Source organism: Candoia aspera, chromosome 9 (genome assembly GCF_035149785.1).
Source record: "Candoia aspera isolate rCanAsp1 chromosome 9, rCanAsp1.hap2, whole genome shotgun sequence".
NCBI classification, from domain to species: domain Eukaryota; kingdom Metazoa; phylum Chordata; class Lepidosauria; order Squamata; family Boidae; genus Candoia; species Candoia aspera.
Window position 1 is genome coordinate 23,833,412 of NC_086161.1, and position 26,303 is coordinate 23,859,714.

At 42.8% G+C, this 26,303-nt stretch overlaps 1 protein-coding gene across 2 annotated transcripts in view; it reads left to right on the plus strand.

Moving 5' to 3' along the window:
- SLC23A2 (solute carrier family 23 member 2) overlaps positions 1-23,539 on the plus strand; it is an 80,599-nt gene extending 57,060 nt beyond the window's left edge. For both annotated transcript variants that reach the window (XM_063311569.1, XM_063311568.1), the window contains exons 7-16: positions 2,408-2,478; positions 3,683-3,864; positions 5,832-5,952; positions 7,622-7,778; positions 9,729-9,876; positions 12,045-12,150; positions 14,402-14,531; positions 17,983-18,120; positions 20,059-20,154; positions 21,624-23,539. In XM_063311569.1, the coding sequence (XP_063167639.1) occupies positions 2,408-2,478; positions 3,683-3,864; positions 5,832-5,952; positions 7,622-7,778; positions 9,729-9,876; positions 12,045-12,150; positions 14,402-14,531; positions 17,983-18,120; positions 20,059-20,154; positions 21,624-21,856 (1,382 nt within the window). In that variant the 3' untranslated portion in view covers positions 21,857-23,539. The remainder of the gene's footprint in view (positions 1-2,407; positions 2,479-3,682; positions 3,865-5,831; positions 5,953-7,621; positions 7,779-9,728; positions 9,877-12,044; positions 12,151-14,401; positions 14,532-17,982; positions 18,121-20,058; positions 20,155-21,623) is intronic.
- The last annotated feature ends 2,764 nt before the right edge of the window (positions 23,540-26,303 follow it).

The window sequence follows — 26,303 nt, forward strand, 5'->3', positions numbered from 1 at the left end:
GCCATAGGGTGCTTTGCTTTGAAGTACAGTATCTTTGGAATCAAACTAATTTTCTGGTTCCCAGAAAGGCCGAAGTAAATATCAAAGAAGATTGTGTGAAAACAGTGCAGTGGTGACTTGTCATTAAAGTTTTCATTTTATCCTCCAAGTAATTGGTTCCTGGAAACTTCATGATTGTTGCCAATTTGCAGCATCCATGTTTAAATAGAGTTTTAGGCTTGACTGTAGTAGGAAAAGATGCTACCAGATTCATGATTTTTTGACTCACATAGCTCTCCTTCCATAACGTCTAACCTAGGCTCTTTTTTTGCCATTCTGAGCAAAACCCTTTAAATAAATGTGTTAGCCGTTAAACATGCATCAAATTCTGGTCTTTATTTTCCAAAGATGGAAATACATTTAGTAAATGCAGCATAACAGGAATTTGATTCTTTTTTAAAAACTATACATTTCCTGAGAAACCTTATTTTGCATTTAGAATTTCATGAGTAGTTTGAAATATTAAATGAGAGGGAAATGTGTTACTAATTTCCCTAGTTGGGTTGCCTTGACAGGCTGCTAATATGCAGTTTCATGTATATGCATGACCGTCTTGTACTTGACATAGGTCCTAGTAATTTGGCAGTGCTCCAAACACTCTTTCTCAAATAGGGAGCAGTGAAAATGCAAGTTTCCAAATTTCTGGAAGAGGAGGCTTTCAGAGCTACGGTCAAACATTCGGACTGTGTTCACATGTCATGTTAAGCCCTAATGTAGTTGATTTAGTTTTGGCTTTTGGTGTATTTGCAACCCCAACTATCAGTACATGATAGTTAAATAACAAATGTGGCCAGTTGCAATTTCTTTAACAAGTAGTGCTTAGGATGATGAATGTCCCAAGCCCCTGAAATGTGTGTTTCTTAAAACTATCGATAAAGCTTTCTGGTTTCAGAATCGGCTTTTCTCCCCACCATGTAAAAGTTCAGGTCCTGCTAGAAGAGTTTTAATTGCTATGTTTAGGTTAAACAATGCGACTACGGTTTTTAATAGATCAGGATGACGACATTTCCCTGTGCCTTCAGAAAAAGCTAGTTACTTTGTGAAAGCTGCTTGGAAATCATAAGTAGGTAACACTTTGTTTATAAAAAGAGCCCTTGTTCTGTCTTAGAAGTCATCCTCTAACCATGAGGCATCAGACAGGAGCTGTTATTACAGTCTAGCCAGCCAAATTAAGAAGCGACATTTTTGTGACATAAGGCGCCAGAATCACATTAACTGCGCTGTGAAGTCATCCTCTACATCACCTAAGTGAACCTCTGCCTCTTTGTGCCCAGTGGGGTTGCCCACTCTAGGGTAACAGCAGGCTGTAGGGGCACAGGGTACAAATGCTGTAAATACTGCCTCCTTGAACCATTTTTACGGTAAAATTATATGAGAGGAGGAAACCATGAGTAAGCCCATCGGTGAGCCCTGCCCAGTGGGAAGAAGGGAACCAAACAGTCCAGCTCAACCAGGGGAAGGAAAAGTGAGGTCAGGGAAGGAGGCAGGCACTTTAAACTTAAGCCAAGCATAAGCCCATAGTTTTCCCTTGATCTTTCTTCCCAACATCTGGGAATGCAGAGCTCTCCTGGGCCTCCAGATAGATGGTTAAATTTTTCAAATCATTTCTTGGAGTTTTTCTGTGAAAGGTTGGGTAAATAGGATACCAACACCCTCCTCATGGGCTCATCATTTTGGATTTGCAGCTTCTTTGTCTGTTTCTCCCCACCCCCCTCCCCCTTCCCCGCTGCTGCCAATATATTTCCATGTTGTTTGTTAGAATTTGGTCAAATAACCTTTCAGTCAAAACTAAGGACAGAGGAGATAAAAAAAAGGATCAAACAAGAGCAGCGAAGGCCATTCTGTAGTTCACAAATAAGAAACATTCACAACCTTACATAAGACAATTCATAAAACATTATACATGGCACAATGTAGTTTGCTGCCAATTCGTTCAGTTTAACTATTTGTGACCTTAGTGTGAGAGCAGCAAGGTATTTAGCTGAATGTACAGTTACTACCTTAATAAAACCAGAGAGGAGATAGGCAGTATAGAGGTCTTTTGTCCTACCTGGGGGTAAGATCAAAAGCAGGACAATAAATTTGTTCCTAACACTATCATAACAAGTACATTTCATCAGTGCATGTTCCACAGTATCTCACAAAGGCATAATCTCAATTCCGGAGGGTTATTTCTTGAATTGACCTCCTGTGGCTGTGGGGAGGCAATTAAATGACCAGCGGAATAGATTTTTCTATATATAAAATTTAGTATGTGTATATGGTCAGGGGCAATAGGGGGTCAAGTAGGAGAAGCAGCTAAGCTTTTATGTGTATTAAAACCATTTATTTTGCCATAATGAGAGGTGTTTCTTTTTAACCTTCCAAGCTGTAATGGCTACGAATGGAACATCGGAGCTGCTGCACACAGAACATATCTGGTACCCCAGAATACGAGAGGTAACTTGCATAATGTATTCAGCGCTGTGCTCTGTTGGGCACTTCCCCAGATGGCTGACTCTCTCTGACTTCCTAAAACTTCTTTGGCGGCCTTTGTGCCTCATGCACAGAGTTTAACCTTGCCTGTCCTTTTCTCTGTGATTGCAAAGTCCCCAGCCATGTGAGGTTCAGTCCAGGGTTAATGAGGATGTGCTGTCATGCCAAGGAGTTACTGTTTTGTGTTTCATGGCATGCAAGTGCTTCTCACCAGTAATAAGTGCAATAATGAAATAACTGTTAAGAAGCTGCTGGGTCATCTTAGGTAGCAGCGCAGTCAAACGCTGTACAGGTAGAATAATCTACATTGCCTTACTGTAGTTTTGCTTCAGAAAGCCAGACACAGTTAGAAGCACTGCCTGGCTTTCTAAAGACTATTTGTCAGTCTTGCTGCTCTACTTCTGTTTCCCATCTAACTCCCAATATTTTAGGTGTTCTTGGTCCTTATTAATAATAATAAAACATAGATCCAGTGCACACATATGACATGGACCTTTTCACCCATCCCATTGTTTTGGGCTGCCAGTTGTTCCTCACTTTAAAACATCCCCTCTCTCTTCCCCATCTTCAAACCGTAGCTCCATCCTGCCAAGAGGCCTGCAGCCAAGGGGGGCTGGCAGTCTCCTGAGACCACTGCGCTGCTCTATTCCAGCTTCTAAAGAGCACGTGTGACCAAATGCATCATACACCCTGCCCCTAGGAGCTAAGAGCATCACCTTCGTGGCATCACCAGCCCTTGCCGGTTCGATCTGAGAACTTTAAAGGTTAGCTTGGAACCCAGGTCTTCCTGTATGACCGTGTGATGTGCTATTGACACAACTGCCAGATTGGTCTAATGACCCTGTTGTGTGTTAATGACCTAAGCTGTGTGCTTAAGCAGTAAGAAGAAGTGGAAGAGGTTCGTAATCCTTCTGTTGAATCATCTTCTGATGATAACATAGCCTGCACCTCTGAGCTTCAGGTGTTCTTGAGTCTGGAAAACTTGCTGCTTAAGCACTCTCTTGCATAACCCATGCCATTGCCCAGTTCTGCCTAGTTACTTGATCTTTTGACTTGCAGTTCATGACCCATTCCAAAACCTCTGCAGAAATATAAAACCTTCTCTGGAAAAAAAGGGAAAGAAGGGGGAGGAATCTAATTAAGGCGTCTCTCTTTTCTCTGTGTTCAGATCCAAGGTGCTATTATCATGTCGTCTTTGATAGAAGTGGTGATTGGGCTCCTGGGCCTGCCTGGAGCGCTCCTGCGATACATTGGGCCTCTGACGATTACGCCCACTGTAGCTCTCATTGGGCTTTCTGGTTTCCAGGCTGCAGGGGAGAGAGCAGGCAAACACTGGGGCATAGCCATGCTGTGAGTATACTTGGTTGCCCGGCTCTCGGGATTGTACCGGGGGGAACGTTGGTCTCGGTGAACGTGGATGGTTGCTTCTTGCCCACCTAGGCCACTCTCCCAAAACAACTGTGCATCTAGTAAATGGGTCACCCTCATTGTGACGCCAGTACCCTATTTTTAAGTTCCTTTTGGGGAAAAATTAGATGGCAGTGACAGCCACCCAAAACACAGTAAAAGAGAGCAGTGGCCTCCAGAGGTCCAACCAAAATGCAGAAGTCGAGAGAGGAGGGCCTGGACTCTGGCTGCTAAAGTTATCGTAAGAAAACTGTCAAATAAGGGTCAATTGTGTTTGATAAAATTTGTGCTCCCCCTTTTATGGAATACAGAGGCGCCATGCATTCCAAATATTACTTGGTGCTGATTCAACAAGATAAACTTGGTGTAGCTCCTCCTGGTAATTGGATATCTATTGCTTGTGCCACCAGCCATGCATAAGAATAGGCAATTGCAGAACCTAATGGGGTGGTTGTCCCATGTGGCGTCAGAGGGAGAGGCTTGAGGCTGCCGTATTGGCCATCAGGGTCACTACCATGGAGCTCAGTGTGTCTCTGATGCCACGATTTTTACTTGGGTGATTGCTTCAGCTAAATGCACCTTATGAAGTCCTTTCAAGAAAGAAAGGAATCAAGATGAACTCAACATAGATTTGGGAAAGGCTGGTGATGGTGCAAAGGCATTTGGCTGAAGCAAAATTAGTGGATTGATTAATCCATTGTTACTAAAAAGCATCACAGTAAATGATAGCAGATTAAATGTTTTTTCTCTGTATTGACTGCAGAGTTGCTCATGCAGACTGCCAATATGTTTAGCTTACTTGCTTTATTGAACCTTTTCAAGATTCAAGGCAGGTTACAAAAACTTGAAACAGATTAAAACACATTATAAAGGCAAACACAGTAGATGAAATAGGGATCCAACCCTCCTATCCTTTGTTTAATAAATTAATCTTCAAAGTAAACATGGTGAAAAAAGTTATGTCCTTTGTAGTCCTACTAAAACTGAGGTAGACAGAAATTTATGTCATTTTCTTGGAGCAGCTGTGTGTTGTACTAATTCTGATATTATATATCTTAATTCCATTGGATGAAATACAAACCTTAGTGTTAAATGAGTTACAGATACTTTCCCAATTAATGACAAAATTAGCAGCAACTTTAGTGAACTTCAAATCTTCTATTTTTCTCAGTTTCTTGATATTTTAAATAAAATGCAAAGAAAAGCTTTGTTTGATCTTCGTTGTATTATTGAATGCCCTTGAATTACAGGAGGGGATCCCTTTGCATTAACACTCCTCCCAGGCTCAAATGAGGAAGCCCATGTCTCTTAAGGAGTTCTTCCCAGGCCCACCCATGGAGAAAATTTCAGAACTGGTCTACCTGAGCTTCCAGGGGGAAACTTCTTGGTCTCCTCTGGCTGCCTTGTCCTAGGACATACCATTGCTAGTATATTTTTCCCAAGGTTTGGAACAAGGGACCTTGGAACCCTTCCCAAGGTCGGTTTACCGCAGGAAGAAGCAGTGACACCCAAAATGGAGAATCAGAACAGGCATCAAAGAGTGCTCAACCCTAACGTAGATGTCTGCAGGGATACATGTCCCCTTTTTGCAGGAAAAAGCCGCCCAGAGTCATTGTACGCGAGATGGGCGGCAGAGAAATTTGACAGACAGACAAATAAATAAACAAATAAAAACTTCCTTGTCTCAGTGGCATTAATCTTGCTGTCTAAAAAGCAAATTCTCTGTGAATTAAAACATGAAAGCAAAATAAATTAAATTGAACGTATGTTTGTGCGTTTTAGTCAATGACTATTTTTACTTGTAAAGAATTTATCAGTAATGGTTGTTTATTCTGTTGGATGATTTTTATCTGTTAAATCAGTTGAAAAGCTGATGGAGTAATAGTAATTCTTCCTCCTCATCTTTTCAGGACTATCTTTTTAGTGCTGTTGTTTTCTCAGTATGCCCGAAATGTCAAATTCCCATTACCCATTTACAAGTCCAAAAAAGGATGGACCGCCTATCGCTTGCAACTCTTTAAAATGTTTCCTGTAAGTAATCTTTATATTGATTATTATCAGCATAGAAGCTTTCTGTGTGTGTGTGTGTGTGTGTTTAAATGTATAAGAGGCTGTTATTTTATTACAATTATATAACTAAGTCATTGCTAAGGCAAGCTTTGAAAAAGAATCCAACCTGTTTAGTCTAAAGTCTTCCCTAGAAGATTGGCATGGTATGCCTTATACTAACTGCGGAAAAACAAATTAAATATTAGTAAATTAGAAAACAGGAAGGAAGAAAATGATAAATGTAACCATAAAGCTGTTAAATAAATCAGTATCTGTAATTTAAAACTGCATGGAATGTTCTATTTTCTTCACTTTAAAAATACCGCTAAGTTAAATAAGATACAGGAAAGGGTTAACAGTGATTTCCAGGTTAGGGGCATCTATCAAATGAAAAGTATCAGATTCAGGTTTTTTAGCTAGAGGGAAAAATGATGTGGGAAGGTGAGTGGTGTTCACTTTCAAATCATATGTTCTACAATTAGTTGAAAATTAGTTGAAAATTTTGGTGGTGAACACAAAATAAGCAACATGTTTCTTCGCATACCCTAGAATTCGCTTTGTAAATAGCTGCTGCTGGGAAATTCTTAAAAATAATTGTGTTTATTTAATATATTAATATTCTGCTTCCAATGCCAAAACTTTTCTAAAAACAGCAATAAAATACATAATAAAAATACTTTTAAACAACAAATTTAAACAAATATATAAACAACAAATTAAACCAATGAAAACATATTCATTAAAACGGTGAGTGGGTAAAGAAAGGCACAAATACATAGTCTTTGAGCATTTATAACAGGAAAGCTGGGATGAAGAGGTGAGTTTTCAACAATGTCTAAAATAAGTTACGGTAGGCATCTCCCAAATTTCAATCCAGAGTTGCAGTGCTACCCCAGAGAAGGCATCATCTGGCATTTGGCATTCTTGGTATATTTAGCAGAACGGTGATACCTGGGACTGCCCGGGTCTGTAATAGCTTCACTACAGACCTGACCAATCCTGGAGGCTACTAGAGAAGTCCTGCCCTATCCTGAGAACCTCTGTATACCGTCTGACACCTGTTCACCTTCAGACCAACCTAAAACGTTTGCTGTAAGGCCTAACAACAGCAGTCAGCCACTGTTCCCTAGAACTCTATCCAGCTCCAATATACCTCTGATTATTAGATGCTGAGAACTGATGGGATGTCTGTAACCTGGAAAACACTGCGAGCTTTTCCTTGGCAAGAGTAACAGATAACATTAAATTCAGTGGATCTTTGATGTGTGATACCACAAGTCAATTACCTCTTACTTTGTGAAGTATTTAATAGGGACCCGGTGCATCTGTTAATTACACTCTAGCATCTTTTAAAAAATCACCCCCCTTCTCTTCATTTGCAGTCAGGGATCAACTGACTTTCTTATCAGGATGCACAGTGTGTCGTATTAGTAGCAATCTCTTAAGTACTTATTTGGAAATTTTCCCAGTTTTGGAAACTGTATGAAAGACCCCATTTAAAATGGAATATTTAACAAAACGCTGAAGGTTTTTCTTTTTTCCTTTTAATCTGAAAATGACTGTGCTGTGTTAAATACAAGAAACTGTGTCACCAAGGCATGTCCTCCTTCCTTGCTGCCATATTTTAAGTGCCTTCCCGTCCCCACCACAGATCATTCTAGCTATTCTGGTATCTTGGCTGCTGTGCTTCATCTTTACTGTGACAGACGTCTTTCCCCCTGATAACACCCAGTACGGATTCTACGCTCGCACAGATGCCAGGCAAGGGGTTCTCCTGGTAGCTCCGTGGTTCAAGATTCCATATCCCTGTAAGTGAATTTAGCTAACATTCAGGAGGAGGAATCTCCTGGAATATTTTGCTTTTTTGATGCAGTCACTGCCTATGAATTTGAAGATGCTGGTTTGGATGGACTAACTCTTTGAAATCCGGCATCTATATTGTTAATTGTGGTAGACTGTAGATTAATTTGAAGTCGCCATTGATGTCCTGAGAACTAAAAAAAAACCCCTAAACCTTCATTTTTGTATTTGTTGCATGAGTATTAAAATCTGATAGTAAATTTAATTTTTGTTTTTGAAGTATTTGTATAATTGTACACTGAGACTTTCCAAACAAACTGAACTGATTTATCTAGTTCTGGCTCATGAGGAGAGGAGAAAATATTCAAATGGCAAGATATAGATTATTATTTATATATTTGTTTCATTTACATCCATACTTTTCTCTGACTGGGACAGTCACCCTGTGTGAGTGAAGATTTGGATCAGGGTCTCCCTGGTGCCAGTCCAGCACCTTAACCCCTATTTGTACTATACTGTTTGTGCCCATATATGATAAACATGTATGCATTTGTTCATGGCAAGTCTTTCTAAGCAGAAGGCACCAATTTATTGTGGAGATTAACTGTCTACAAAGAGTCCTTTCTGTAGCACTTTTGATTCCCAGTGTTCCTGAATAATTGTCCCTACCTTGCCTCTGGATTACAGAAATTAGCTGCCCTGTCATGTAGGAAAGTATTTTTCATCTTGGAAGTTACTTTGCTTTTAAAACAAGGAGGAAAACTCTATATATGGTGATGAACTTAAAGGCTAATAAGCCGTGGTCTACTTATCTGTAATCCTGACGTTTCACCAGCAACGGTGGCTGGCATCTTCAGAGGCAAAGTGATCTGCTCTGCAGCTCACAGGCAACTGAGCAGGAACTGATGGCGTTCTTGTGCTTGTAACAAAACTAATTTCTCATTGGACCATGTCAACGGAATTCTGAAAAGCCAGCTTCTGATTGGCTTTCTGATTTGTCCAGGTTAATTTGTAATTGGTCTGATTTGAAGAAGTTCTAAAGGAGCTAATGTTTGATTGGCCTGTTTTTGAAACACCCCACTGTAGGCTTTAAAAGAGGTTGGTTAATTAAGGGCTGTTTTATTTTGCCATGACGTAAAGCTGGAAAACAAGCTTTGTTAACCTTCAGGTTCTCTTCCTGTACCAAAAAGAAAAATCCAAGAAATGATTCAATCACCTACGGATTGCAGAAGTCCACTTTCATCATCAGGAGTTTATCACATACCATGCAGCCGTGGACAGGTAGCCATTGGAACTACAACACAGAGTATTAATGCTCAACTAAAGGAACATAAAGGGTGCTGTTGGCTAGGACAACTTGAAAAATCAGCAATAGCTGAACACACACTGCTACATAATGGGCACAAGATTCAATTTAAAGTCACACAAGTACTAGCAATCATGTCAAATCATCATGCACAATTACACAGAGAAGCTATTGAGATTTATAATAAATCCCAACAATTTGACAAGAAGGAAGGGAGTCTGCAGATTAACAACGCCTGGTTTCCAGCTTTGCATCACACCAAAATAAAACAGCCCTTAATCAACCCCATTTAGAATCTAAAGTAGGCTATTATAAAGACAGACCAATCAAACAATAGCTCCTTTGGAACTTACTCAAATCAGACCAATTACAAGTTCACCAGGACAAAGAACCAATCAGAAGCTGGCTTTCCAGAATTCCAGTGACATGGTCCAATGAGAGATCAGCTCTATTACAAGCACAAGAGTGCCATCAGTTCCTGCTCAGTTGCCTGTGAGCTGCAGAGCAGATCACTTTGCCTCTGAAGATGCCAGCCACCGTTGCTGGGAAAACATCAGGACGCAAGATAGTTAGACCACAGTCTGTTAGCCTGGAAGCTCATCATTGGATTGACCCTGCATCAGTAGAAAACTGAGTGTTTTTGTATTTACAGTTCAGTGGGGATTACCAACTATTTCAGCTGCTGGTGTGATTGGGATGCTCAGTGCTGTGGTTGCTAGTATTATTGAATCCATTGGTGATTATTACGCCTGTGCAAGGTTATCTTGTGCTCCTCCACCACCCATCCATGCAATAAACAGGTGAGCCTCCTGGGTGGCGGCGGCAGGGGGGGGCAACTTATTCTGTCTCTATTTTTTTTCATACTGTTCTGGAATCAAAGCAGAATTAGATGCTGATTTCCATTGAAGGTTCCAATATTATTCAAGTGCCAAGATCAAACTTATTTTCCTGATTAAAAATAAATTGACATGAGTGTATGGATCATTCAAATTGGTAGCATCAGCCAGTGAGGTGGATGCTCAGATATCACAGCAGATTTTTTCTAGTCCTTCGTTTTAGAACTATTTCAGGCACCTTTTCACCGGAGGCTGTTCTGTCTTCATCTGCGAGTCCTGATGAACTACGAAAGTTGAATTACCTTGTGTGAAGCAGTCTTTAGCATCCTCAACTGTTCATGCCTGAAACTGATCGTAGGAAATCCCAGTCACGTAACAGAGAGGATAGGATAGTCTGCTTTTCTCAGCTGCCATAAATTAAAAGCTCTTCTGTGTCTTTTGTTACTTGTTATAAATACTTTTAGGTTAATACCTTTGCCAGGCTCTCTGCCAAGTTAGTTCCCAGACTTCCAGTGATGCAAATAGATTTTGTCTGAGGCTATTGATTGCTCTGCTTTCATTGTAATTGGATGCTTGATATAGTGCCTACTTTAGGTCAACTGGCAGATCAGATCAAGCAGGCAGAAGTTTTTAAGCCTGCAGTTCCTAACATGTGATCTGGAATGGTGCATGCGGGAAGGCTTTTCCAGTGGTGAGGTGTACAACATGGAAATCTTCCTGTCATGCAGGAAATGTGCACCTCATGGCTCTAATGTTTGGCTGAACCATTCTGGCTGGAGTTATGGGTCAGTCAGACCTAAACCTGGGCCATCTTGACTATTCTGTCAACAGAGACAAAACCTGGCGAGATCTTTTGGGGCAAACAGGACAAGGCTGATGTGTCTCACCCCACCCCTTCCTCCCTCCTCCGCACGGCCTGTGCGCCCAGCTTGTCCACCAATCTTCTGGGGCCTTCCTTGCCCTTAGCTGCAACCATGCTTGAATTCAAGCACAGTACAGCCGGCCAGCCAACCCACCCCACCCCTCCCCAATCTTTCCAGTCTTTCCGATCTTTCTTCTTCTTTAATTAATTTTTATTAAGGCATTTCTTATATAATAAAAACATTTAATGGAAAAGGAAAGTAAGAAAACGTGGTGAGAAAAGACGAGGAAGAGAAAGAGAAAAAAAGAAAAGAAAAAAAGACAAAATATGAAGAAATTACTTCTGATCTTTTTTACAGCAGTTATAAATGCATTTATATTTTATTCTCTCTCTCTCTAAGATTACATCGTGGCTCCCTTCTTTCCATAATCTGCCCTTTCTAATTGTCAAACCCATAAATCACAAGTACGTTGCTTTCGGCTTGCAGCGAAAAGTCCATAAAGGGTTTCCGATTGCTAACAAACCTAGTTATTGTCTTTTCTCTAATTAAACCAGTCAATTTGGCCACCTCTGCGACTTCTGCCCTCTTCACCAACCGTTCCTCCATTGTGGGTATTTCAGAGCCTTTCCATCTTTGTGCATATAATAATCTCGCTGCAGTTGCCATGTACAGAAACAATCGTTCGTAAGTCTTTCCTAGTTGCTGTCTGTGAGTCCCAGCGAGAAAAGCTCTGGTTTCAGTGGAATATTGGTCTTTAAAATTCTTTGTATCGTTGTCTGTATTTGAACCCAGAATTTTCTGGCTTTTTTACAAGTCCACCAGGCATGATAAAATGACCCTACATGTTTTGCACATTCCCAACAGTTTTCCTTCTTCTTAACTCCTGCAAGCTACTGCTGTGTGCCATCACCCCTGGTGGCCTGGCCTGTTCCCCACCACCTCCATCCTAAACTGGTGATTCCAGGCACAGAATGTTTTGCCCATCCCTAAGAACTCTCTTTAGAAAAACCCAAACTTTTAAAATACTATAGTCAGCAAGATTTTAATTTGTTTGCTGGTTTCAATTAAAAAACGATAATACTCAGTGCTCTTACTTGTATTATGAATGTACACGTGGATTTCTGTTTGGCCAGTTGATCACAGTTTTATTTTAATAATTGTATCCAGTTCTTATTATAGAACATGGTAATGCTTTTCACTTGGGTTTAATTTGTTCTGAATTGAGACATGTTGTATTTCTTAATCTCAATATTTTTCTTTTTGGCGCAGGGGTATTTTCATAGAAGGCCTTTCCTGTGTATTAGATGGAGTGTTTGGTACTGGAAATGGATCCACCTCTTCTAGTCCTAATATTGGAGTTTTGGGAATTACAAAGGTATGTTACATTAATTAAGCAAGCAAATTCCATCTGGTTATCAGTATTCTTGAGAATATAAACTGTTCACATGTCATGGTAAGCCCTAGTTTGCTTAATGATGGTTCACTGAATAAATTACAGTTGGATGAGCTCATAAAGCTTACTGTACACAATGTGTGTTTTCTGCCTAAGGGTTCCTGAGATTGAGAAATGCTTGCTCAAGAGCAGAGCTAGAGAAAGCATGGTTAATGACTCTGAATTTTTCTTCTCGGTATATACTTTGAAGAGGGCTGTGGCTTGCATATTTTAAGATCCTTCCTTGCTGATTAGATTCCTTTTGAACTTTAACCTGTGGAAGATTCAGTAAAAAAATAAATGGCTTCATCCATTCCATGCATAAACTGGAATCAAGTGAGATTTATAAACTGCTTTACCAAAAGCAGTTTATAAATGGTTATTATGAAGGAATGTAATTAATGAACTGTTATGAAATGGTTATTATGAAGGAATGTAATTAATGAACCCTTTATTAAGTGGAATGTAAAGGAGTAATCAATTGTCGGAACCCTCGTTCCAACAAATCAAACAAAAAAGAGCCAGCAATATTCTAAAAGGCCCTTGAGCCAAACTATGTCCCACGTGCCGGACTTGCGTCTTGAAGCATGGATCTGCGCCAATTCCGTATAGACTTTACGTGCCTGTATATTTCAGAGCACAACAGACCCCTGTGAGCGGGGAAGTCAAAAACCACCGACACTGACTACTTCCTTTCACCCTGCAGTCCCATGACCATGGTCAAAGGAAGGCTTAATTTCACAGAAATTAAAAACAAAGACAGTGTTGAGAAGCAGGCTGGGTACAGGTGGGATGAGAGTTTCTGCTTTCAACTGCAGTCCATACAGCCCCAAGTCCAGTTCGTTCACGATTCGTTCTACTAGGGTCAGGTGTCGGTTAGCCTGTAACTATTCCCTCCCACCCCCCAATGGTTCTGGAAGTCCAAGTTCAGACCTTGGTACCTCCCGGATGCATCTCTTTGAACCTTAAAGGAGAAAAATGCTTGTGAAAAGAAAAAGCGTTGCTTGTACGGATTTCTGTCTCCATGGCCTGATTTTATGTTACGTGAGAGGATATTCAGAGAAACATTTGCACTGCGTAGGCAGATGGACGTACGGAGTCGTCTTATGCTAGATGAAGAATGTGAATAGCCCCAAATGAGCAGACTACATTGTGGCTTGACCACTGTATTTGTGTAACAAACCTACATTCCATTCCTGCCATTCTTCCTGGCCCAACCCAGCCACTAAAAGAGAATTTGTAGAGAAAGCGATAGAGTGCTTTTTACTTGGTTTACTGTGAATCAGACCCGGGGGGGAGTGGGGTTGATTCAGCCATTTTTGAATCAATGCGGTGACTGACGTTCTGTGCTGGAGTCGCCTCCCTGGCAAGCTGAAGTCATGACAGAGCTGGTCGATTTGTGGTTCTTACCTGCAGCAGATTGTAGCCCTAAAGAAAGATTTGCTAGTAGCACCTGACTTGCCACGTTAATATATTCATAAGAATGAGTAAATACCAAGAGGCTCTAGGCGTATACATTGACGAGATGTATGCTAATACCAACTTTGCTGCACAGGTCTGTTTCGCAACCGGGTAAGGTGCTGAGTCTGTAACCATACTTTAAATCATTTTTCTTTGTGTTTTAAAAGAAAACAAAATATTTTACGCCAACATAGATATATAGTGGAAAAAATGTATACAGCTAGTTCCTGTTCTGAAATAAGGATCCCAAAAGTTTAAAACAAACTTTACTTTTGTATAAACTAATTGGAGTTTACATTACCTTTAACAAAATATTTTCTATGTTTTCCTGTAGGTTTAGATGTTCCAGTAGTGTTCTCATATTGTAAAATTTTTATTTGAGCTTCTGTTAGAAAATCAAGTTGAAAATCTGTAAGTCACACTTTAAGAAAGAATTGCATTTAAGAATAACTTTAGGTTTCAGTATTAACCAGTAGCCTGCCATGTTTTACATATTATATGGCACATCATTGCAGGAGGATGTGATCCGTACAGTACATATGGCCAGGAAGTGCGTATATCTGCTTATAATCTCCAGCATCTCCCATGGCCACCACAGTGTACTTTATTGTGTGTTTTTTTTTAAATCATTTTCTGTGCAAGATTTTCAGGCTCTAATGGAGTGTAAATTTGATGCCAACCACATCCCTGTTAGAATGTTGTTTTTTATTCTTCCCACATGAATGTTGTATAGGTTGGAAGTCGGCGAGTTATTCAGTATGGGGCTGCTTTCATGTTGCTACTTGGAACAGTTGGCAAGTTCAGTGCGCTGTTTGCCTCTCTTCCTGATCCAGTGCTTGGAGCTTTGTTTTGTACTCTCTTTGGTATGTGATTATTGCCTTTTCTGTGTTTATGTGTGTGAGAGAGAGAGACAGAGAGACAGAGACAGACAGAAATCTACATGTGATATCTATGTATCTGTACGGATCTCAATCTCTATGCATCCCTACCTCTGTCCCAGTACATCACTATCTCTGTATATTTGTCTCTGGGACTGTGGCAGCCTATAAACATAAATAACAACAACAACAACGCTGCCTCTGTCATCTCATCTCTCCCTTTATTATGCCAGTTGGGATTGGAAGCAGTTCTGGTATTCGCTTCGTCTCCCTTGCATGGGGGAAACGCCTTCCTGACACTCTCATTGGGGCATCTACCCACTGACCAAGGTGCAGGGGATTAAAACATTCTACTTTTTGGATTGGATATGAGTGAAGGAAGTCCAACAAGAAAAATGAGGGAAGTGGGGCTGTGTCTCTAACCTTGTATCTGTCCAGAACTAAAGGTGTGTCTCCCATACCTCACATACACCTGCCCACCTGTGTCTGAACCCTAGAGGTCCATCCTTTATGTGAATAAGGCCTAGGGTGGGAGGCTTTGCCTTGGCCTTTGAGTGGCAGGTTGAGCTGTATTTCAAAAAATAGGATTAGGTAAAAAAATTGAGCAGAGACAGGGCAAAATATAGTTCAATTAAGTTTACATGTCAGTGTCATGAAAATTACATGGAACTAGTTCATTACAGTTAATATAATTACTCCTTGTGCAATCAATAATTTTCCTACCCTGTCATGTTAATACTGCTACTGGGTGCCAACCTTATTCTGTATCCTGCACCTTAGGAGTGGCAGGGAACAGGCCTTGACCTTTTTCCGTACAACGTCCTTTATGGTATTGGGAGGGTGTTGTCCTGCCCGCCACTCCCAGACTTCTCTTGACTAAACACTCTGAGCTCCTCCGGTCTTTTTTCCTTAGAGACCATTCTTGCTGTTCTCTAAACCTGCTCCAGTTTCTTTGAATCCTTAAGGCTGGTGCCCAGAGTTGGGCACAGTACCAGGATAAAGTCTGAGGAAACCGAAAGAAAGTGGAATTGTCACTTCTCATAATTTGGAAACTGTATTTTGCTTGATGCAGCCTGATATCACTGTTGCCTTTTTTGCAGCCACTATACATTCCTAACCCATAATCAGTCAAGAGTCAACGGCTACCCCAAGGTCTTTTCCACGGGTCGGATTTGCATGCCCAGTATTCCCTATCCTGTATCGGCTGTTTGATTTTTTTGTTTCCCTGGTGTAGCTAAGGCCAGATCTAGACCAGATGCTGATAGAACACCTGCGTCTCCGAGCTTCTGTCTTCGTGGTGGGAGAAAGAAAAGAAAGCAACGAGTAATTTGTTTTCTTGTAAGAAGCAGGCTGAAGGAAACCGAGGGAGGAACAGCGGGTTTCCCTTGTACGCCAGCTCTACCCCTCATTGCTCCTAGTGGCCTGTGGGGTGGATAAAGGCTGCGAAGGGTCAGTTCTTCTAGCGTTGCCTCCACCAACTGGTAGTTCAGTCTGGTTTGACCAACAACTGTTGATAAGCCGGTTCTGAGTGCAGGTTTCAAGCCACCTGTGGCGCAACCCAACAGCAGTCAGGACACCTGGTCCATGTGCAGCTTGCTAGTCCGAAAGCCAGGTTCTTTCCCGAAGCCAGAACCTATTATATCCACCGTATTCCCATGATCTGTTAAGAAAGTTACGCAGTCTTGAAGAAGAGACTGGTCTGACAAGATTCACCCTTGAGAAATCTGTGCAACTTTTAATAATCACTGTGTTGTTTTCAAACTGGTCCAGTTTGAACTCTTCATGATATGCTGTGGAATCATCCCAGGAATCAGCATGAGGCAGGTGGGTCTGTAGTTCCATGGACCTTCGTTTTTCCTCCTTTTGAAGTCAAGAGCGATATTTGTACTCCTCCAGTTGCCAGGCTCTTCATGGATTCCTCAGGATTCTCAGTTGAAATAAAGGCTTGTCTGGACTATTAGCAAGGGTTTTTCAAAGCCTAGGATGCTGTTTATTTGGTCCTGAAGATTTAAGCTCATGCAAAGTAAATAGGACCAGCTGAGATGGCAGGAACTAGCCAACCTTGGATGATCTTGAAAAGCTAAGCAGTTCCGACTTGATTAATACTTGGATGGGAGACTACCAGGAGATCCTGGAGCTGTCGAAGTTGGAAAAAACTTCCCAATAAAACGCAGTGGCAAACCGTTCCCAGGCTGTTGCCAAGACAACAACATGAGTGGTGTCTCTGTAGTCACCTGGAGTTGAGCTTGACTTGAGAGAATCTTTATCTTAAAACAATAGATTTTCTGTGACTAAATTTCAGAAGATTGTAAAATTGGGTCGGATTCACTTAATGACCACTTCGCTTAGCAACCAAAATGCCAGTCCCAATTGTGGTCATTAAGCGAGGACTACCTGTATACAGACACAGTGAGTGGCTTTTCTGTTGTGCTCCCCCCTCCCCCTCAAATTGGAATTGTGCTTTTAGTATCTCCTTTTTAAAGGAATTGTGGCTCATCTTAAACGCCTTTTCTCCTTAACTTCTCTTAATAGGGGATTCTCCTTCTCCCAGCTTTGACTTTCTTAAAATATACTTTCTGTGCTCGGAGTTTCCCTTAAAATTAGGAGCTCTAATAATGTGTGGTTACTTTCCCCCAGTGTTCCATCTGCTTTGGCAGATGTATGTCCACAAGTTCAGTAACGATTGTCATGTCTGGGTAATGGAGGTGGCTCTGGGAAGGGTCATCAGGGAAACCCAGTGCTCTGGGTGGAGCAGGGTTTCTTACACTTGGCAACTGCCAGATGTGTCATAATCCCCCGGCCAGCAGGCAGCTGAAATCTACGCATTGTAAAGTTGCCAAGGTTGAGAAACAGCGGTTTAGAATCAGCCCAGGCTAGCAGAGTTCACTGTCCGTATGAGCACATTCTCAATTAAAATAAAGGCTTGTCTGGACTATTAGCAAGGGTCTTTCAAAGCCTAGGACGCCGTTTATGTGAAATGTGGGTTGAAGCTACATTTTCTTTAAGCAGAGCTCTGAGTCCTGAAAAATGATCCCTAGAGTGCTTTTTTTTTTTTTTTAATGTGTAATGACAAACATAATAAAAGTACTTTTGGTTTTTTTTTTAATAATGCTGTGTCAAGGTCTGACCTTGGGCCAGTCCCTCTCTCTCAGCCCAACTCATCTCACAGGGTGGTTGGTGGAAGATGTTTTAGGCATGTTCACTGCCTTGAGTTACTTATAAAAATAATAAAGGCGGGACAGAAAATTAAATAAATAAATAAACAAACAAATCCCAGTCTTTGGCCCATACATCATGTTGCTGATATACAAAGTAGGTCATATTATGATTGCCATTTTCCAGGCAACTAGACAATTTTTCAAGGCCATACTTTAAACTAATTTGCAGACTGCCATGCTATATGAATAGTTTGAACATTTGCCTTTTTCTCATTTAGGGATGATCACTGCAGTTGGACTTTCAAACCTGCAATTCATAGATCTGAATTCTTCCCGGAACCTTTTTGTTCTTGGATTTTCTATCTTCTTTGGACTGGTGCTTCCAAGTTATCTTCGGCAAAACCCACTTTTTACAGGTACGTGTGTATATATTTTCTTAGCTACACATGCATGCTCAAATTATCTTTCAAATAAGAATAAGAAATAGTAGTAGTATTCTGAAATGTGTATTCACACAAGGCATGTGGAAATAGATCCAATATTTCAGCCTGCACGCCATCACTCTAGAGCAGTGTTTCTCAATCTTGGTAGCTCGAAGGTGCTGGCTGGGGAATTCTGGGAGTTGAAGTCCATGCATCTTCAAGCTGCCACGGTTGAGAAACACTGCTCTGGACTGCAGCTGTTCCCCAGGGGGCTGGGATGGTTAGTTAATTAACTTTTTAAATGCAGATTAAGGCTGTCTGGATCAGTACTTAAAGCAGCTTCCCAAACTGGGTGTAGCTGAGGATTTTGGAGCACTGCAGATCTGGACGCTACCCAGTTGGCTTAGCTGCAGTCCAGTTTATCAGCCCTAATTCCCTCCCCATGCACCACGCTTAATCCAAAATAGGTTTTAAACATGGGCTGTCTTCTGGGCTTTAACACTTTCTGTTTTTCATCCTCTTTGACCTGCAGGGAACCTGATTCTCAAATTGTCATCCTGCAGACGCTTGAGGCATGTGATATACAGCCTATTGGTTTGGGCTATAAGAAATTGCCTTCTTTCTTCAAACTCCTCACAGAGGCACTTTTCTAATTAATTAGAAAGTTAATTAGCCATCTGCTTAAAAGTCACTGTTGATCAAATAAATAATTACCTGACCAATCTGGTTGCCCATGTAGGGCAGGGATCCTTGCAGGGATTGAGAAGCTGAGTTTAGGAGGCCACAGAGGCAACTCCCCATCTCTCTTGGTGTTTTTTCCCCCCCACCCTCTCTCTTTCAAGCACAGAGAGAAAAGACACAGATATGAAAAGAGGCAGAAGGGAAAGAGGGAAAGGAACAGGCACACCCCAAGAAAGGGACAAAACCAGAGACAGTGAGGAGATGCAGTGAAAATTGGGATCAATAAGAGAAGGACAGGCCAAACACAGGGCAGAGAGATGGAGCGTTTCCAGTAGGCGGGTGTTTAGTTGACTGGGGATTTAGCTCCATTGTCTTGAATAATAACTATATAAGCCCTGTAGAAGGATGCTGGGGGGTGGGTAGAAACCTGCTTCCTGCTTTATAGGTTTCCTAGAACTCCAGGGGCCTTAAAGAAAAGAGGGCTTCCACCTTTTTATTATTAGCAGGAACTAGTCTGACTTGCCCAGAAATAGTAGAATGCTGGGGGCTGGGGGGTTTCTGTCCATCCTCCAATATATTTTTAGCAAAGGAGAAATTCTCCCCCACTTCCAGTTCATGTTGACTGACTCTTTGGCCGGCTGGTTAGTGGACTTTGAGCACCACAGGTGGGCTGAAGCCCATCCTTCCCCAAGGGCCCCTGGGGTAAGGGGTCCCTCGGGGAGTCACCTTCATTCTTCTAACCAAGCTTCAGCAGGATTCCACCCCTCTAGTACTAAGCACCTGGATAAGGAGACCTCTCCCCTCTTCTACCCCCCCCCCCAAATATCCTATAGCTTTAAGATTCCTTAGTGTAGAGTGAGATTTCAGACTTCCTCTAGCTTCTTTTCCTCTGAGATCTCCCCTTCCCCAGTGTAAATGAATGGAGATACCACTGTCTTCCCTTGCAGGGGTGTGGGCAATTAGGTAACAGGTGCTTCACAGTTGCCTGGTGGGGACAATGGCTGCTACTGGGTACCCTGGGGACTCCGGCCTGGACTTTTCAATAGAGAGCGGCTGAGCAGGGGCTCAACCACACCGTGCAGCTGGGCCTGGGTGGGTGGGGACTGGAGTCCCAGCATGGGCAGGTGTTTCTCTGAGGTTGGTAATTCCAGGTCTTGGTACTGTCTCAAAGATGCCCTGACTGGCCTTTCTGTGTATGCTGCACCGGTTCAGATTCTGACAGAACCCATTTTCTGTCTTCTGTACTTGCAGGGATCGACAGCATTGATCAGGTCCTCAATGTCTTGCTGACTACTGCTATGTTTGTTGGTGGCTGTGTGGCGTTTATTTTAGATAACACAATTCCAGGTTAGTCATCCAACTCACTCTCTTCTCTCTGCCCTGCCTCCCCTTCCTCCTGAAGACACCCCAGAGCTCGAGAGGGAGCATCCCCCCACCAGCACTCATTCACAGGGGGCCCGGTCTGCCAGGATGCTCTTCTGATTTGTTGAAAGAAACGAAGGGACGTTGTTCAGCTGAGGCAGTTCCCATTTCTCAAAAAAGCAGCTCTTGTGTGAGGGAACGTTCTGGTAGATGGTGCTCCTTAGATTAGTTCTGAATGGCAGTAGGCAATTTTGGAGTCCTCCTGTTCAAGGAACAAGGGACAACCATGGCTAGGAAAGCTTTTGCATGGCTTCGTGTTGTGTGCCAGTTGTGCCCCTTCCTGGACCGGCAGGCACTGCTTGTGGTCACTCGTGCCTTAGTCACCTCCCAAGTGGACTACTGCAATGCCCTCTATGTGGGACTGCCCTTGAAGAGCATCTGGAAGCTGCAGGTGGTTGAAAATGCAGCAGCGTGGGCAGTATAAGCATAAGCACCCCTCTGTGTGCATATGTTGCCCCTCTGCTCCGCGAGCTGCGCTGGCCACCAGCAGGCTTCAGGGCACAATTCAAGGTGCCAGGAGTCCCCCATGAAGCCCCCCGTGGCTTGTGGCCAGCCTCGTTGCAGAACCGCCTCTTCCTGGTTGGGTCTGTTTGTCAGAAGAGGCACGTTACGGCTCCTGCCAATTAAGAAGTGCCATCTGGTGGGACCCAGGAGGAGAGCCTTTTGTGTTGCAGCACTTGCCTGCAGAACACCCCCCCACCCCCACCCCCCACCCGCTTGGCCCCAGTTCTGCAGCCACGTCCCTAGGCACGGGCGTCGGATTGGCAGTTAGAGCCGTGAGGTGGCTATTGTAATGGGGGACTGACTGTTTTTTATCTTGGCCGCTGGTTATTTATTTCACTTTGTCGTTGCTTTTGCTTCTAACTGCTGTTAGCTGCCCAGAGTCGTCGTGGTGAGATGGGCAGCCCTAGAAATTGCATAAATAAAAATGAATTCCACAGGATCTTGCGGCTTTCATCAGAATGACAAAAGCAGTGTCATGCCAGAGCGGGTGTGCAATGTTTTCCCTGTCTGACACACACACCCTGCCATGCTGTTGCTGTTGCTGGGGGCCCTATTTTATAGGAATCAAACTGCCAGTTGGCATGGTGGGGGGCTGCTTCCTGTGTACAGAGAGAAGGGCTGCTTCCACGTGTTCCCTGTGCATACCCTTTGGTGGGGGTGGGGGATGTAGATGGGCCTGTAGCATCAAAAGTCAGGTACCCCTCCTGGGTGGAGAGTCCTTTTCCATCATCCCTGCCAGCGCATCAGTGTGGGAATCGGGACCAGCAGCTCCAATCCCTCATCTCTCCCCCCACATTTCAGCTACACATGGCAGAAACCCTGAAAGGAGCTTGTGTCTTTCTTGTTCGCATCTAGATGTTGTTGTTCTGCCCTTTCTTTTTAAAATCTAGGAAACCCAGAGGAAAGAGGAATCCGGAAATGGAAGAAGGGAACGGGCAAGGGCGGTAAATCCCTTGAAGGCCTCGAGAGCTACGACTTACCTTTTGGCATGGAAATTGTCAAGAAGTACAGGTGCTTCAGTTTCCTGCCCATCAGCCCCACCTTCCTTGGTTACACATGGAAAGGCTTCAGAAAAAGTAGTAACTGCGGGACTTCAGAGGACGACTCAGAGGCCACTGTATAGCCCTTGCTGAAACCTCTGTCTTCTAGCTGTAGTGACAGACCCTTGTGCAGTTTCCTGCTATTTTATTGTATTTTATTGTATTGTATTGTATTTTAATTTTATTTAATTTTAATTTTATTTTATTTTGTATATTTGCATTTTAAATTCTGGAACTAGAGCTGAGGCAGGTGATAAAAATAGCTTTCCCTTTTGTAGACGGTGATAGCAATCTATAATGTCTCTCTACAGTTACATGGTATTCGTGTGGACATTTAAAAAAAACTTTGGGGATTAGATACTCTTTATTTTTGGCGAAACGCTTTCCTTTAAAAACAATTCCGATAAGATTGGTAAATAGCATGTATGTAGCAGCACTCGGGCAGGCTGAATTTATCCTGTTTACAGGTTGTACATTCCATTTGTTTTGTAAGTCTGCGTAACCTTAACCCAAACCCTGCATAAGTAATTTGTACTATTCTGGCAAATTATTGTAGCAGAGGCTGTTGTGTTCAATCTGGGTGGACAGTTTTTCCAAGGGGGGCGGTGGGGCAGAGTTTGCTCCCATGACCAGCTGGAAGGCGTTTGAATGCAGTGATGCCCCTGGGACAGTGCAGGCATCAGAAGACAGAGGGGGTGATGGCTCACCTTGAATCAGAATGGGAGAGGGACACTTCACTCCTTTTTCGACCTCCAACTTCACTGCACCATGAAAATTCAGAATCAGAATGACTGAAATCTTGTTGTGTGATCTCAGACCAGGGTTTTTTTTTGTTTGTTTTTTAAGTTTGGAAGTTGGAATTATTTGTTTTCTCTGCCTCCTCTTCCCATTCTTGAACTAAGCAGTGCTTTCAACATTTTCCAGTACTGGCTGCAGTGGATAATGGAGGCTTTGCATTAACTCTTGCCCTGAATACGTTAAGGAGGTCAGGAAGCTTCCTGTTCCTGTTACCGCTGGGGTAGAGAAGGAGCAGAGTGGTGTGGGCATTCACAGAGGGCTGTCGTCAATCGTCTATCCTTAAACGGACAGAATGCCCAAGCAGGAAGGTGGTGCAGCACATCAGATTCGATTCCAAAATGGTGCTTTGGGTTGCAGAGTGCACCTGTGAGGCCCTGGTTGTAAAGCGACTGTCTTTTTTTCCTGGGGTGGCATGGCAGCTGCAGAGGGTGGACAGGGAGTAAGCATTCCCAACTAAAAGCTCTGGAACACCTTTTTGGCCTTGCTGCCGAAATGCTTCACGGCTTTACTAAGATCCATTGCCTATGGTACAAGTCAGTTCTATACACTAATAATAATTATTAAGCACACAAATTGTAACAGTCACTTTGTCTCCAGGCCTTTCTATTTTCAGACATTTTGCCAGTCCCCAGAGTAACCAGCAGTTAATTCTGCCTTTTCCCACTTTCTTTTTCCAAATGGAGCCCAGGGTCTGTTTTCAGGATGGGAGAGATGCTATGCATGGCATTGCTGTCTGCCAAATAGTTTAACGGGTGTTGGGGTGCCTCTCTGGGCCCCATTCGGTCTCTTCATGTATTTTTTTCCTGAACCGATCTTTGCTCTGATATTGTGCAGCTGTTGGCACCACTGTAAGAATTTATCCCTGTTTAATGTTCTCACTATGACAGTTTAGTTTGTAGATACAGGTGAGTTTAGCTTTTCTTGCTCTTTTTTCCCCAAAGGTAGCCCCCAGATTTAGTTTTTTTTTTCTTTTTTAAGAAAAAGAAAAGATGTGGAAAGATTTGTTGGAGAGGTATTAGTGTTCCAAGTTTTTTAAGGTCAGTATGCTCTGAACTGCTGCTCACATGTTGTATGCCACTGTGTTTAAAGCAAATATTGCAGATGGTTGGTTGGCTGCTAAGAAGGGCCACCAGAGAGGTGGCTCAGGAGGCCTCAGAAGGACAGGAGGAGCTTGAATGAATCAGAACATACCGAATGGTGCCGAACAGAAACAGGGCAGTGGGCGGTTGCCATTTCCGACCATTTCTGTAGTGGTTTCCCATCAAGAGCGTTCCTTTTCTCCGATACTTGCTTGGCTTTCAGTAGTTTGCTTCCTTGGCATCAGGCCAGCCAGAAAGCAGAAGGGCCTCTCTCTCTCAAGTATGGAAAAGATGGGATCAGAACTCACGCTCCGCTCCTTGAAGACGACCTCCCTCGGCTTGGAGGAAGGTACGACGCTAAAGCCTGCGGCCTTCTCTGCAGGGAGCCCCTTGGATTCCTCTGGACCCCCTTCCAAGAACAGCTGCGTAGGGTCGCACTGCATGGCTGCCGTCACGGGCGTGTTTAGGCGGCAGTCGGTGCCACTGAGTGTAGCGACAGCTCTTGAAAGCCTAGCAGAAACTCGGCGGGTTTCGTTCCTCCCGTACATTTAGGTGCAACCAAAGAAGGAAAGGTGGAAAGCACGGCTGCCGTGTGCCGGTGGTAGCTGCAACCCTTGAGAATGCCAAAGCCCATTCATTTTGCGCACACACACAAGCAAAACGTCGTGTGGCCGTGATGTTGGCAGAATGTAATATATTCTGATTTGGTCCTGGTCCTTTTTTTTTTTTTTTTTTTGTCTTCTCCTTTGAAGCTTTGCTAAGGCAAAACCCAAATACCCCTGAATGTGAAGCAGTCCTCTCTTCCACCCTTGCGCCTTTGTTTCAACAGGCTTACCCAAGAGTAAGGGTGTAGAGCAAACAGTGCAGCTCCCCTGCCCGCTGCTGGCGAGACGTGCATTTTGAGCACTGCAGTATCCAAATAACAGCCATGGCACAACGCAACCCGTAGTTTCAGCTGTTGGCGTTGGAATCCCACTTCAAATGAAATGATGATCTTAAGAGCCTGTTTGTACGTTACACAGAAGCAAGGAAGGAGCAGCTCCATCAGATTCACTCCTGTTGTTAAAGGCACCAAGTTCTTGTTTTCTGAGACTCCCTCGTCTAGAATGCAGTGCCGGCGGCCTAGAAACGGTATATTAATCTTAGCTAGTTCAGTAGTGGTAGCTTCACCAGCAGGACTGCAGGCTGCAGGAGAAGCTTGGGGTGCGCAGCATTTACAGGGACAATCTGATTCGCTAAACGATCCAGTCACAAAATTCGTGAGGGAACCCAGGCCACTTTGAACAACTGGTTTTAATGTAAGAAGGCACGCTGTTTATCCCACAACAGTGGCCAGGGAAGGGCACTGGGCACGCTGCTGTAGCCTCCTGCATAAGATTTGGGAGGGCTCTGTGGCAGTATTGGAGGCACCTAGGCCTACGCTCCCAGAAGGCTCAGCACTCCTGCAGCTTCAGGAACAGAAGGAAAGTGGATGTCAATCCTCAGAGACGTGGCTTAGTTTTTAAAATTTAACCTCCTTTTGGGAGAGTTGATAGCTGAAGTTTGCCAAGCGGAAGTGGTCCCTGTTCCGTGGAATGAATGATGAGGCGGCAGCAGATGTCCTAGCCAGGGAAGGGACTATTTTTGTGCATCTTTTTGTTTGTTTGTAAAGTGCTGCATGAATCTGAGCTGCTTATTGATGGGCTTTAAATCCTGTGTCCTGAGGTGAACGTAAGAGTCAAGAGTAGGAATCCCTAAATCCGTTTACTTAGGAGAAAGCCTGAAATCAATGGATATTCCTTTGGAATTAGGGGGTGGGGTGGGGTGGGGTGCAGGATGCCTCTATGTGTTTTAGCTGAAAAAAAGTAAAAGCAAGACACTTTGAGTTGTGTCTCTGTGCAGAGCCATCTGGCTTTCAGCCATCTGAGGGAGAGAATGTTGTCTACAGAGAATATGTAATGGAAGGGAAACATTTCATTTAAACTAAAAGAAATACTAATGACAGGAACACTGCTCTGTCATGTTGAGGATGTAAAAACAAACATTCAGAACAAAATCATCTGAAAGTTTTTGTTTTTTAAATACAGTGTCATGACTTTTTTTTTTGTTAAATTAAGTATTTTGACAAAGATGTTTGAATGTGTTTTATAAAATGATGCCTCTTGAATTTATATTTAATTGTTAATTTTATCCATGAATAACAAAATATATTAATCAGAATAAGGTGTATCAGGGAAAAAAGTTTTTAAATTTACACAGTTTGTTTTACGCCGTTTAATACTGACTTTCAATGTGACAACTTTGTACATGAACATTGCAGTATTTTATTTCCATAAACCTAAAAAGGAAAAACAAAACCAACACCCCACAAGTGACATTTCTACCTAGGAGAATAAATATCAGACTTCCTGGGTGGGAGTGATATGATTGTCATGACAGTGTCATGTGATAAATTTATTTCATTGACAAATTGCTAGCAATTGTGTATACTTTATTTACCCATGTTTATACAGTATCCTTAAATACAGATAAGATGACTCCCTGGTCATTCCCTCCTGAGAACTTGGTACTGGCCATGTAGTTCAGTACTTGTAACAAATGCTTTGGAATACGGAGCTGGTCCAGACACAAGGCGAGCTGGGTGAGCATCTCAGGTAGTGATTTTGATCTTGAC